Here is a 12266-nt window from a genome sequence, read left to right as displayed (position 1 = left end):
TAACGTAACAGTAGTCTGCTACACAATGTGCGAATCTGCTGATGAACCTGTGTGGTAACTTTCAGGACTTCCCCGCTTCTTTCGGCCATATTCCAAGCCATATGTTGTTTGTTGATGTCAAGGTCGTCCAGTATTAAAAACATAAGGTCCATGATCCACACTCTGAATAGATGCAAAGTTAGAAATCAATCTTGATCCTTTTTTCAGCAGAACCGTATTTGTATTCTCTTTGAAGCAAACAAAAAAACTTCATTGCTGGTGCGGTCTAGGGGTCTACAGTTCTCTCCCACCTTAAATGAATTTCAGCAGCCTTAAATATTCCAAGTGTCCTGGCAATGTCAGGGTGACAACAGGGTTTAGAAGATGACACAGGGAAGGGCTTCTTACCAACATCACCTTAAAGAATAAATTCACGACAAAAGCTTAATAAATGCAAACACAGCTACTGAGATGCACTATTTCAAAGACAAGGGAATGGATTAATTCCCTGACCCCTGTAGCTGTTAACTGGCTTCCTTTGACATTTTCAGAAGGAGCCATTTTTATCATTCTGTTCATTGTTAGCATTGCATGTGTTTTTTTGACAAAAGCAATAACCTACAAATTGCTTGCCGGGACATTGCCCCAGTCTGCTGTGTCCTCCATTGTGCAAGATGAACGTATGACCTGCATAATACGGTTTGTGGGCATCGGACAAATTCCGACACAGATTAAGAGGAATTTCCCGTATATTTCTTGAACGTTCCTCTTTCATTCGCCAGAAGAATAGGACACGCAATCAATACTGAAAACGCAGCAGGGGGGTCAACATTTCTAATTCCGGAACAAACATCGAGGGCGTTGTTTTGATTCAATTTAGCGGTTTCTCACATTACGTCAGACTCGCAGAAGCGCGGCCAGATCGTCTCCGTAGGCTGACCTCAGGGTGTGCGAACGTTATAAACACATGTGCATGGATGTCAGAGGGAAAAAAAACAAACAACAGATTTAAACACTAGTGCTATGTCAAGCTGTTTTTTATGCTGCCGCATACGTATAATGAAGATTTATAGCATTTCATCACACAGAACAGACTCAGTAATGGAAGCCACATCAGGGCAATCAGTTCAGCTTTAAGCAGTACACAGTAAAAACCGTGACAATGAAGGTAGCAAGTAAATATATGCATGTGCGTTGAACCTGTCTGGTGCTTATAATAAACATAACGGAATGTCTAAAGGCCTTGATGGTGCGGCAGACACATCAATCATGGTCGGCTTTGCAGCTCTAGCGATGCGAGAAGCGCAGGAGGCTCGTTCCGGTCTGATGCGTTGTCCTTCGGCCACGCTCATATTAAAGGGATACGGGCGTGTGTCACCGCAATAATGGGAAGGCTGCAACTCAGAGGGCTTGGAGCATCTGGTCACCAATGCGTTGTTAGAGCATTCAGGCCTTGGGCCTCGCTGCTCTGTGGGTTTGGTGGTCCTGCATGGGCAAGAATGTTATTTTTAGGCAGCATTTGATTGTCTTTCAGGTTTGTTTTGTATTTGCTTTCAGCACAATTGGGAGTCATTTACAGCATCGACGAGCACTCCCCATAAATACTACATATGTTTGCTACCTGTATCCTTTCATTTTATGCGTTCGGATGCAGCCACAGACCTGAATTTGCATTTGAACATCCCTGAGGAAACCATCTTCTTCCATTTGCAGCTGGTGAGCGAGCAACAAGAGAGTCGGCCCCTCCTGAGTCCGTCCATCGACGACTTCCTCACCGAGACCAAGTGCGATGCAGCCGCCCGCCCAGTGACCTCCAACACCGCGGGTATCTCTCCTCCCTCTCGGTCCATACCTCCCGTTGCTCGACTCTCCCTCCTGCCCTCACAGCTTGACGTGGGCCATCACTCTGCATCGTTTTAGCAGTAATGTGGCATTTTGAGGCCGGGCTGACCTGTTATGTTGCGATGCTTGACAGGATATTGTTATTTTATGCTGGTCTGGAGCGATCACACCCCTGAAGAGTGGATTATGTGCTGAAGGATTTTGAATTGCTTAGTTCTTCTCATATTCCCAAGGAAAAAACTCTCTAGGTGTTTCTCAACATGTGCGTTTGAACGTACTTGTGTTCGATTGTACCTGTTTTAAGTACCAGGTTACCGACAACCAGCAAACCTAAGCACAGAGAACAGAATAATTCCAGATGTCATTATTTACCATCTGCAAATATCAAGGATGCATCGGTTGCATTCTTGCCAAATGAGGACAATCCCATGATTCACTGAATCTGAAATTCGTTCTTGGGAGGCAAATTAGTTTACCTATTAAAGAAGGTGAAGTTAACTGTTTAATTGTCAAATGCTGCAAGCTTATAACTAAGAAGCCATAAGTATCAGTGAATCAGCAGAGAAGAGTCTGGAAGGACTGAGCTGAAGGTGTATGGCAGTAGACTGGGTGTTTCTCCAACCTGGAAGCGAGAATTCCTGATTTGTCTGACATCCCACTTTGTGCCGAAGGTTGATACAGCCGCAGATAAGACTCCTTGATCTCCTGAGAACTTCCTCGGATTAATCGTGTGGAGAGGGCAGAGGTATCTAGACTTTCCAGAGGAATTATTACTTAATGGTTAAGCGATCCGACCACCCTTCCATTATGTATTTACTGCTGGGGGGTGTCACGGTCAAACAGGCATGTGAAGGACAAGCGTCAGGCTAGTGAATGTGCTGGTAATTTTTATTTGAACTATAATTCAAATAGAACGTGCTGCAGGATTACAGTCAAAGGTTCCTGCCCCAATGCTCTTTCTTCCAGAGGTTTCTGCTTGGGATCATTAAAGTATATCATTCAGTACAATTAAGTAACATTCCAGCTGATTAAAGCCAGCATGCTTGCAGCCGTGCTTGCGCTTGGACGTCTTTTGGCTAGGGGCCTGGTGAGGCGAGAGCACCTGGCCTTATGAGGTGGAAGGATTGCTGGTCATAATGCAGATGGAGGTTAGATGTGAGCAGCTGAAGCAAATCCAAAAAGGTGGAGAACTCTTTATGCTCTCAGGCTAAGTTTAATCAAAAGTGTGGGCGAGGTCTGGAAAACTTTCCTGCCAAAATCCGGCAAGTTATAACAAGCTGAGTTGTAAGTCAGGAGAAAATCTCTTTGGGCAAACTCAGGGAGAGTGTCTGGTTGGACTATCGCACACAGAATAGATGGTAAATGGTGCTGTATAAAAATGACACACGGCTCTCGGTCTAACAGTGTGATTCCCAGTGGGAATCAATTAGCTGGTTTAAAAAAAAAAAAAAACAGACAGAAGTCTCAGCGCAGAAATATAAACTCTCCTCAAAACCAATTCTCCATTTTAGACATAGGGGATTAAACAAAATCATAGAATTTCGCAGAGACGCTGCCTGAGGTGATGTGTCCCACTACACTATTTTGAAAGTTCATGTGAGGTTAAGACTAGAAAAGAGGGAAGAGACCACCGGGGTTTGGCTGAGGAAAAGAGCGACAGGTGAAGCGAACCGTTTAATTAAAAGCCTCTGCATTAGCATGCTTTCCAGCGTCATCCTTATGAACCTTTATACAGCGGAACCTGCTTCATTTAGGCTAACAAGGCTGGAATATTCCTGTCACCATTATACCATGAAAACGTTTTCTTCTCTTTTATGCAATTTGAACACTTAATCCCCTTTGGTCAGATCAGTGGAACTGTGAAAATTAGGTTCCTGTGGCTTTCTGTAGTCCCTCTACTCCATGTTTCTGGGCTTATTGGTTATGCCAGCAGATGGCCCCGCTAAGTGATCGATTCATGGCATTGAACCAGACAAACAAATGCATATGTTCAAAATCGTGCCCCCGCTTTTCCTGGTGAACTTTCCTTTGGTGCGGAACATGCAATATATGCTTGTGGTGTAGTGGGCTGCACTGTTAATTCATACCTCCAAGGTTGGTGGTTTGAATCTCATCTCTGACGTGTGCGTTGGGTCTACGTGTCTTCCTTGTATTCAATGGGCTTATTTTGAGTTCTCCGTTTTTCTCCTGCAGTTCAAAGACACGCAGTTAGTTTTATTGGTATCTCTGAATTCCCCCTGATGTATGAATGGATGTGTGTATGTGTGTGTGAATATGGGAACCTGCAATGGACTAGCCTGGGCAAACCCTGAACTTGTGCCCTATACTACATGAGATAAGCTCCAAGTTCTGCTAAGACCCTGACAAGAATAAGGGGTGAGAAGATGAAGGGGTAGATGGATGTAGGGAAGGATGGATGGATGTATCTGTTGTATGAATTTTCCAGTAGACAACGATGATTTGACATTTAACTTACACCTGGCTCAGAAGAACGGTGGACAGACGCCAGGAAAGATGACAAGACAGAGAGCCTGAGGCTGCATTGAGAGATAGTAAAATGTTATATCCTTCAAATGATTCTTTTTTTTGTTCTGGTAAAGTTCATCCCTTCCTTTAGAAAGCCAAACCTTTGAGGCTGTCAGGACAACAGGACAGAATTATAGAAGATTGAACTTAATTAACAAGGTTCTGAGCGCGGAACACCATCTCAGGCGGAAGGGTACACCCTTCCGGTCAGGTTTTGTGCCAGGCGGTTCTTTCTTCGCGAGCATGTGAGGCTCCAGGTGCTCAGTGCTGGCGGGAGCTGGGGTGCCGACTATGAGGTACCCAGCAGCTGAATGGGACTCAAGCGCCGAGGACAAATGAGTCAGGCGAAAGACGAAGGTCTTAGGATGAGTAAGATCAGGCGCTGGGCAAACAAGATCCGTGAAGCAAAACAAGTCAGCATGAGGACTAATTAAACAAATCTAAATCGCAGACAGACACGAGATCAGAGACCAAGAAGTCAGAAAGAGACAGACCCCTTCCTAGAAAACTAGACTGAGGACAAACCGCCAAGACAGAGCAAGTTGATGTTGACCATATCGGGATATGAGGTATTGGGTGATTATAGGAGAGGATTACCTGGAGGTGGAAGTACTTACATGGAATGACTATGTCTGAATCAGGCGACTGATAAATTAGATTCTGAACCGGATGCAACAGACTGACCAATATATCTGTGATTAAATAGTCAAGCAGTTAATGTGTCTTTTAGGACCTAAATGTTTCATTTTATGATTAAATCAACAGTAAATCATTTAAATGCAAATTATCAACTGTATCTTATCGAATGGTGTGAAGAGATATCGACTAGTATTGCAGCAGACACTTGTGTAGTAAAGCTTTTATTTCTAACAGAAATAAATTGATCAGCTCGCTATGAAAAGCTCAGATTTGAAGGCAGGGAATCGCATTGTAGTCACACAGGGAACGTCTGCCAGAACTTCGGCGGTACCAATACGATTCTCCTTGTCTAGTCCTCTCCACAGCCTTGGACCTGCTGGACCTCGGGGAGCCCACCGAGAGTCGAAAGAGCAAGGACAAAAAAAGCCCATTGTTGTCACGTGGGGAGAGTCGGCGGAGCACCTCCAGCAGGAAGAAACCGGATGAGACAGAACTGATCCAGGTGGACATGGAGCAGACGACTCCCAGCTACTGGAATCCGGAGCGAATGTCCTTGGACTCAGGTATGGAGCTGCAGAGGCTCAACCACAAGTAAATACAGGCCTGAAAAACCTTCCTGCCAATACTTGGCAGGTTTGTACGTCAGGGTGAACTCAGAGAACGTGTCTGGTTGGATGATCACGCACAAAATAGATGGTAAATCGTATTTTATAAAAATGAGAATGTTTCATAGGTCTCTGTCTAACAGCTGCAAGCTGCGTGATTTCGTGCAAGTGAAACAGAACCGTTAACAGATTTGTAAATTCCATATACAGTGTTGTGTAAAAGTCTTTAGCGTTGAATGATATTTAAATAATTTTCATGTTGGTGTAAAACTATGATATTATGTCGTATCAAAACCTCTCCTGAAATCAACTCAGCATTTGCAGCAACCATCCAAGACAACTTCTGTCTCGACATGTCGTAGGGCTAATCAATACCTCACCCACTTTTTAGACTAATTAAATTAATCAATTAAGTGAGCTGGTTGTGATATGTAACAAATTCATGGAACGACTGAGGTGCCCTTGGGGAAGCGAGCCCTTCTAGCGATCTAACAAGAAATCATTAACTTTTTTGGAGAACAGAGGAAGTTCTTGTTAGTTTTTATTGTGTTACTCTTAATTTGCAAAGATAAACTGTTTAAAACTTTCACTGCCTAAGTCTTTTGCATAGTTACTGTACATTCATTTATGTTTCTAATGCTTATTTGACTCTGTTTCCTTCTGCTAAAAGATTCTTGCAGCATCCAAAGATATTGCGGGATATTGTTAAATTGTTTGCAATAGGGGCTACTGAGTTTCTGTGTTGGCATGTTTATCGGATATTGCTGACTGGGCTTACCTTGAAGACACTGAATATATATATTTTTTAAGATTAAAAAGAGGTTGGCATTGAAAACGTAATGCACCTAATCCACTAATGAGCCCAAATCATTTGTCAGCCAATTTTAATGGAAGCAACACAGTCAGTTCTGTGTCTACAGTTCCGCAAACACGACCTTTGTGTCCGTTTTATTTTCTTGTGCTGACTGTATTCCCTGCTTGTTGAAGGCTGGTTTTCTGAAGGTCAGTGTCTTGTCTAGAGACCCATGTGAGCTCCCAGCAGGGGGCCCTGTGCTCATTGCCAGTTTCCCCCCCCCCCCCCAGACAAATGGGATGATGTGAGCCTGCACCCCGAACGGGACGGGAGCAGCAAGCGGAAGCTGGAGAGGAGGTGTTCCTCACGCCACTCATCTAGCGAGTTCCTCTGGTGAGATGCCGTCCTGGTGCTGTTGGACGGACAGTAGGTGGTCACAGGAAGAACATGTCTGTCCATGGGAAGTCTGCAGATCTGGCCGAATAACTTAATTCACCCGTATTCACATCAATGCACCTATTTGCAGAGGTGGAAAGTTCAGGTTCAGAAAGTACAAATCCACACCAAGCTTTTGTGAATGTGACTCTTTATACTCAACTGGTTGGCTGAAACAAAATCTTGGTCTGGACTTGTGCTTTCTGAACCTGAACTTTCCACTTCTGGGAATTATAATGCAAAAACAAATTACATCACTACCTAAAATGTTCCTACTGTTTTGAAATCCCACTGTATTTTTGAAATAGACCTTTCGGCTGGGCAAACTGGTAATTGTGGAATCTAAAACATAATTAAAAAAAGTGTAATCATTAAATTTTTTTATGTTCTTTTTGACTTTGAGATTTTTATGTCTGATAAGCAGGTATATTTTGGGCGATTGGACTGAAATGAACCTCCTCAATATAAGAATTCTTTTTTCAAATTCTGCAGTTAAATGTATTTCAGCTTAAGCTAGCAGTGGTGGCTTTAGCGGTCTTCAGTGAGATGTAGATTGTCTGCTGACGGTGAAGGACATTCTTTCTATTGCATTGATTTAACTTCCTCACCCCACAAGTGTCAATTGAAACTCCAACATTAACTGTGAAGAGTGACATGTGGGCCAATAATTGGGAGACGAAGTGTCTCGTGCAACATGGTGGAGGCTGTGGCGATGAGCCCATTGCCGTCATAGCTGGTAATTCCTGCTGCATGACCACCTGAAGGGCACAACTGTTTAAATGGCTTGTTTTACAGTACTTGAGGATTTACTTACACCGTGACTTTCTCCATTCTCAGGACCACAGAATACAAAACGCCTCCTGAGTCCAACACAAAATACTCTCTGGATGTCAATACCAGTGTGGAGCTGGAAGGAGTATCTCAGGTACTTGAATTTTACTGTATCAGGGCCGAGATACCAAGGCAGGGAATGTACTTTTGTACTGCTATAAGCAGATTTTCTGGAACATAAAGGTACATCAGGCAAGATGTTTTCAAATTTGGTAACGTACTACTGAGATGTGATTTTAAACTAGTTACATGACTCCTTTCCAGCTAAGCAGCAACGTTCTCAGAACTTTAGCCAATGTTATGTGAAGATCTTCTCAAAGTTGGCAGAGAACATTTTTACTGTAACATTAATGGATTGTTATTTTCACATTTTACATTTTAACAAAGGTTCTGTCAATCTCAACATGATAACATTACCAAGTGAACGTCCTTTTAGTGCAATTAATCTTCGAATTGTTTTATAATAAAATATTGCTTTATCCCACTACTGCATCAACTGCTCCAACAAAGACTAATAATGTAAAAGCAAACGAAGGGTATGGTGGAGCAGCTGGTAATGCTGTTGCTTTTTGCCACGAAGGTCATGGGTTCGAGGCTAGATGGTGCGTTTGCAATGTACAATTTGGGGATTTCCAACATGTCTTAACATTAGGTAAACAGTCACAGAATAAAAGACGTTAGCCTGAGAGCAACTGCAGGTACGCTCCCACACAGTCAGTCTCACATGAAAGACTGTAACGTTTTGTTGCATCACCGTAGTATTTTGAAACATGAAGTAACAAAAAGAATTAAAATAGAACAGACTTTTCGGTAGCTCCAGGTGCGTGTTCCGGGTTAGGCTGCCCGTATATCTCAGCTGGTTTTAGAGATGTCACTGCTCTGTGGAAGAGCACTACTGCGGCGCTGATGTTGTACCTGCACGACGAGGTATAGATCAAAGGCTCACTCGTTTTTATACTTGGAAAAGAAAACAACTTTTTTATGGCACGCGGGTGGTGCTGGTACTAAACCAGGTGCATGGAGCCGTTCAGGAGGGAGAGAGGAGAGCAAAGCAGACCATATTTTTTGCAAACGGCAGCAAACTTTTCCAGACGTGCCAAGGGAAATTCCCAGAGGTCCCTTTGCAACTGGCACAGCAGGGAGGGTCATTCGCTTGTGTCAGGTAGTCTTCTTTGGAGGGGGGGGGGGGGCCATCCTGATTGGTCCCCGCCTGCCCTTCTCGGACGAGATGCGTGTGAATTATTCAACAGGCACGTGGTTCCGTTTCCTGCAGCGCGTGTGCTGGCCCCGAGGGACGCGCCGTCGTCTTTAATCGTTTATCTTAATCAGGGATGGGTCTGCAAATACGACGTGAAAGTCCTTCTCTATAATAAACAACCTCCATGATACACACGACGGACTGAGTCCTGACGAGTCTGTCCCCTTGACTTTCTCTCTTTGGCAATACAGCTCTTGTGGGATTCTTTGCAGCTCGAGTCTTCTTTTTAAGAAGCAGAGTAAAATTTGGGACACTGTTTAATGGACTTTGGTTTTATGCAAACAGGGCCAGTGGGTCACCCTGGACCATGGTGATACATGCAACGTGCTTTGGAGATTGTAGCGAGAAGAGTGAGCCTCAGGCAAAGCAGACAGACCGGCAGGGACCGGTCCTCGTCCCTGAAGCCTCCAGGGCATTTTGCTGTGCAGCTCCTGTCCTCAGCATCCATGAAAGGTTAACTACTGTACAAGACCAAGTTTGACCAGTGTGGTTTCACATCTTATAGTATGAGTAACATCATGGTGACATAGATGTTGACATACTGTAACATACCGTGTTGATAATGTCACTATTTGGTGTCACTTGTAATGGTCAGACTGGCGTCTAATAACAGAAAACAAGCATGGAGTAAAGGTCTAGCTTTGGACAGGACATGAACAGGAATGGACACTTGCAGACCAAGAACTCCAACCAGCAACTCCGCCGCAACACCAGAGTATCGAGCTACGACTGCTTAGTAACGTGGAGGCAAAATAAGTAAATAGGTGGAAGCAAAGGATGAGCTGGAGTTTGTATAAATGCACTATCCTTTCACAATATTCATACTATTTGCAGCAAACCCTTCCGCAGGGTGACTTTCCCGATTGCGGTTTCGATTTATCGTGGAGTCGGCATAAGAAATTAAACAAAATTTTTTTGGGAGTTTTTCAAAAGCCTCAGGAGACACACAGACACAAAAAGGACACACAGAAAGTTCAGTAGCTCATAAATGCTCAAAATACACGTGCAGTGCTGGCTTAGAGGAAGCCGAGGGCCTTTGTGGCGGTTTCTCACGAGATATCACTCAGTGATCTTTTTATCTCGTAGTTCTTGTATCTTTACGTGTCATTTTCGTGCCCTAAACTGTACTCAAATCTGAGATGCGCTGCTTTGCTCGCCAGAGAGGCCAAAAAAGTTTCACACAGTTTTTCCAGCATGCGGGGGGCCCCGCGTCCTGGACCCGGGGGTCGACTCTATTTGCAGCTCTGCCGCTACCATCATTGCTAAAATTCTAAATATTCCAGCACTGTTTGCGCTGTGTGTAGTTTTTCTTTTTTGCACTTGCCCTGTCTACCTCTACATTTTATGTACATGCAGCTCTGGATTAAATGAAGAGACCACAGCACGATTTTTTCACTCATTTCTCAATTTATGGTTGTGCGTATGTGAATAATATATATTTTTTGCAAACTGCAGCCTGGTTCTTCTCTGTTTCTCATTAATGAAGAGCTTATTCCTTGCTTTATGGGACTTGCTTCTAGGAGCCTGATATGAACTGTCCTAGCAGTGCACTTCACACCTGCACTTAATGCTTGCCACTCCTTTTGAAGGTCGCTTGAGGTCATCCTCTGATTCATGAGAAACTGTTGGATAGGTTAACGGTCATCTCTGGCATTAGAAAGTTGCTTCTGCCCTCAACCTGGCTGGTTTCTCGTCATTCTTGTCATTCATTGCGGTCTTAAAATTTTGAACCTGGAAGCAACCTTCTACCAGCAGAACCACAACAGAAGCAGGATTTAAAGATGCTGGTTCATTTAAAAACAGAGCGCTCTCTTAATCTTTTCTGCAGCTGAATGTGCCACCGTTCGTTATCTCGTGACTGTATTCTGTGTCATTGTATATGGTTGGCCAGACAATATAGGCCCCTTTAACGTCACTTGATTTGACCCTTCAACTGTGTCTGTCTCCCTTTGTCTGGGCCAATAGCGTCGCTTCAGCAAAGACCAAAGGAGGGGCGGAGCCTTCCTGTCCAGAAACCACTCCCTGGAGGAGGAGTTTGAGAAGGCCAAGGCAGCAGTGGAGGTGAGAGAGAATGGGTCTCCACCATTCTCCAGCAGTCAGACAGCTAAATATTCACATTTGTCCATATTCCTCTTCCTGTTCATATGATGGTTTACGGTCCGTTGACAGGCAGGTCACCTGTAATGACATTTTCTATGCTGAGGGGTCATTTAATTTGAAAGCTCTGACATTTTTTACGTTTTTTTTTTTTCCTGTCTTTGCTTACCATTATTTAAGGTTCGTAGTCATTTTCATGCCAGGATTTAGTCTCATATAAAGATATTACCATCTGTTTCTTTAGATTTTTTTAGTGGAATTATGCACATAAATAGCCCAAAGGACAGTAATTATGGGACAAGCCGGTAGCCGGAGGACAGGACGCTGTCCAGTAACGGGATACGCTCATGGAACCATCAGCCGAAAGTTATTTAAAGCTGTTTCCACAATGTACCCACTTATTGCAACAGAGAAGTGTCGACGTCAGCCATTCTCATGTGGATATATCTGCTCCGGTTTCTACAGTCGCACTTGGTGACCTGATTCAACCCGCTTTTATATATACCAGAAGGCCGCCGGGCTGTTCAGGAGCACAGTGTGCATAGGAATTCTCAGGCTACGTGACTGTGCACGGCGTCTGCGATCAATCCGGGGCCAGAAAGCTTCAGAGTCTCTTAGCTGTTGGTGATACGTCCGGCTCTGCCAGCAAGCTGTCCGGCTTGAGTGGTGTTTCCCAACCCAGTCCTCAGGGACGCCCGGACAGTCCATATTTCTTCCTGGAAGAGCGCAAAATAGTGGACTGTCAAGGGATCCCCAGGGATTGGGCTAGGAAACACCCTCCGCTACATGCAGGAGGTCCTCACCAGGCCTGACGCACAGGAGGACGGGACCTCATCCCCTACCTCTGACTCTAACAGGCTCACAGTCTTCTGCAGACCATCCTCAGAGGGTTTGCATGGCACCACTGCGTGTTCATCTGCATTTTTGTATATTGCATTCAGACTTTCTTCTTTTCTCTGGGAAGATAATTGTGTGTTGATTATAGGTTGTGTCAGAGCCTGGCCACCAAACTACGAGCATTTATGATTACATAAGCAAGGTTTTTAAGCAGGGTTTGAATAGCTCTATCCCCCCCCCCCCCCCCCCACAACTATCTTGCACTTCTTTCTGCCCAATCATTGGAAACTAACGTTAAGTGGCACCTAAGTTGACTCTGTTATTACTCTGTGCTTATTATGCATTATCTATCTCATTTGTATGTCACTTTGGATGATAGCTTCAGCCAAAAAGAGATACATGTGAATGAACAACTAATATTTTG

The 12266-nt window shown here is 44.1% G+C and overlaps 1 protein-coding gene across 4 annotated transcripts in view; it reads left to right on the top strand.

Moving 5' to 3' along the window:
- The window catches only part of LOC125716254 (PEX5-related protein-like), a 69123-nt gene that overhangs the window by 37271 nt on the left and 19586 nt on the right, over positions 1–12266 (top strand). For all 4 annotated transcript variants that reach the window (XM_048988376.1, XM_048988377.1, XM_048988375.1 and 1 more), the window contains 5 exons: positions 1693–1804; positions 5340–5549; positions 6675–6777; positions 7657–7744; positions 10874–10969. In XM_048988376.1, the coding sequence (XP_048844333.1) occupies positions 1693–1804; positions 5340–5549; positions 6675–6777; positions 7657–7744; positions 10874–10969 (609 nt within the window). The remainder of the gene's footprint in view (positions 1–1692; positions 1805–5339; positions 5550–6674; positions 6778–7656; positions 7745–10873; positions 10970–12266) is intronic.

This window comes from Brienomyrus brachyistius, chromosome 21 (genome assembly GCF_023856365.1).
Source record: "Brienomyrus brachyistius isolate T26 chromosome 21, BBRACH_0.4, whole genome shotgun sequence".
NCBI classification, from domain to species: Eukaryota; Metazoa; Chordata; class Actinopteri; order Osteoglossiformes; family Mormyridae; genus Brienomyrus; species Brienomyrus brachyistius.
The sequence above is the reverse complement of the archived record's forward strand: the minus strand, read 5'-3'. Positions and strand labels throughout refer to the sequence as shown.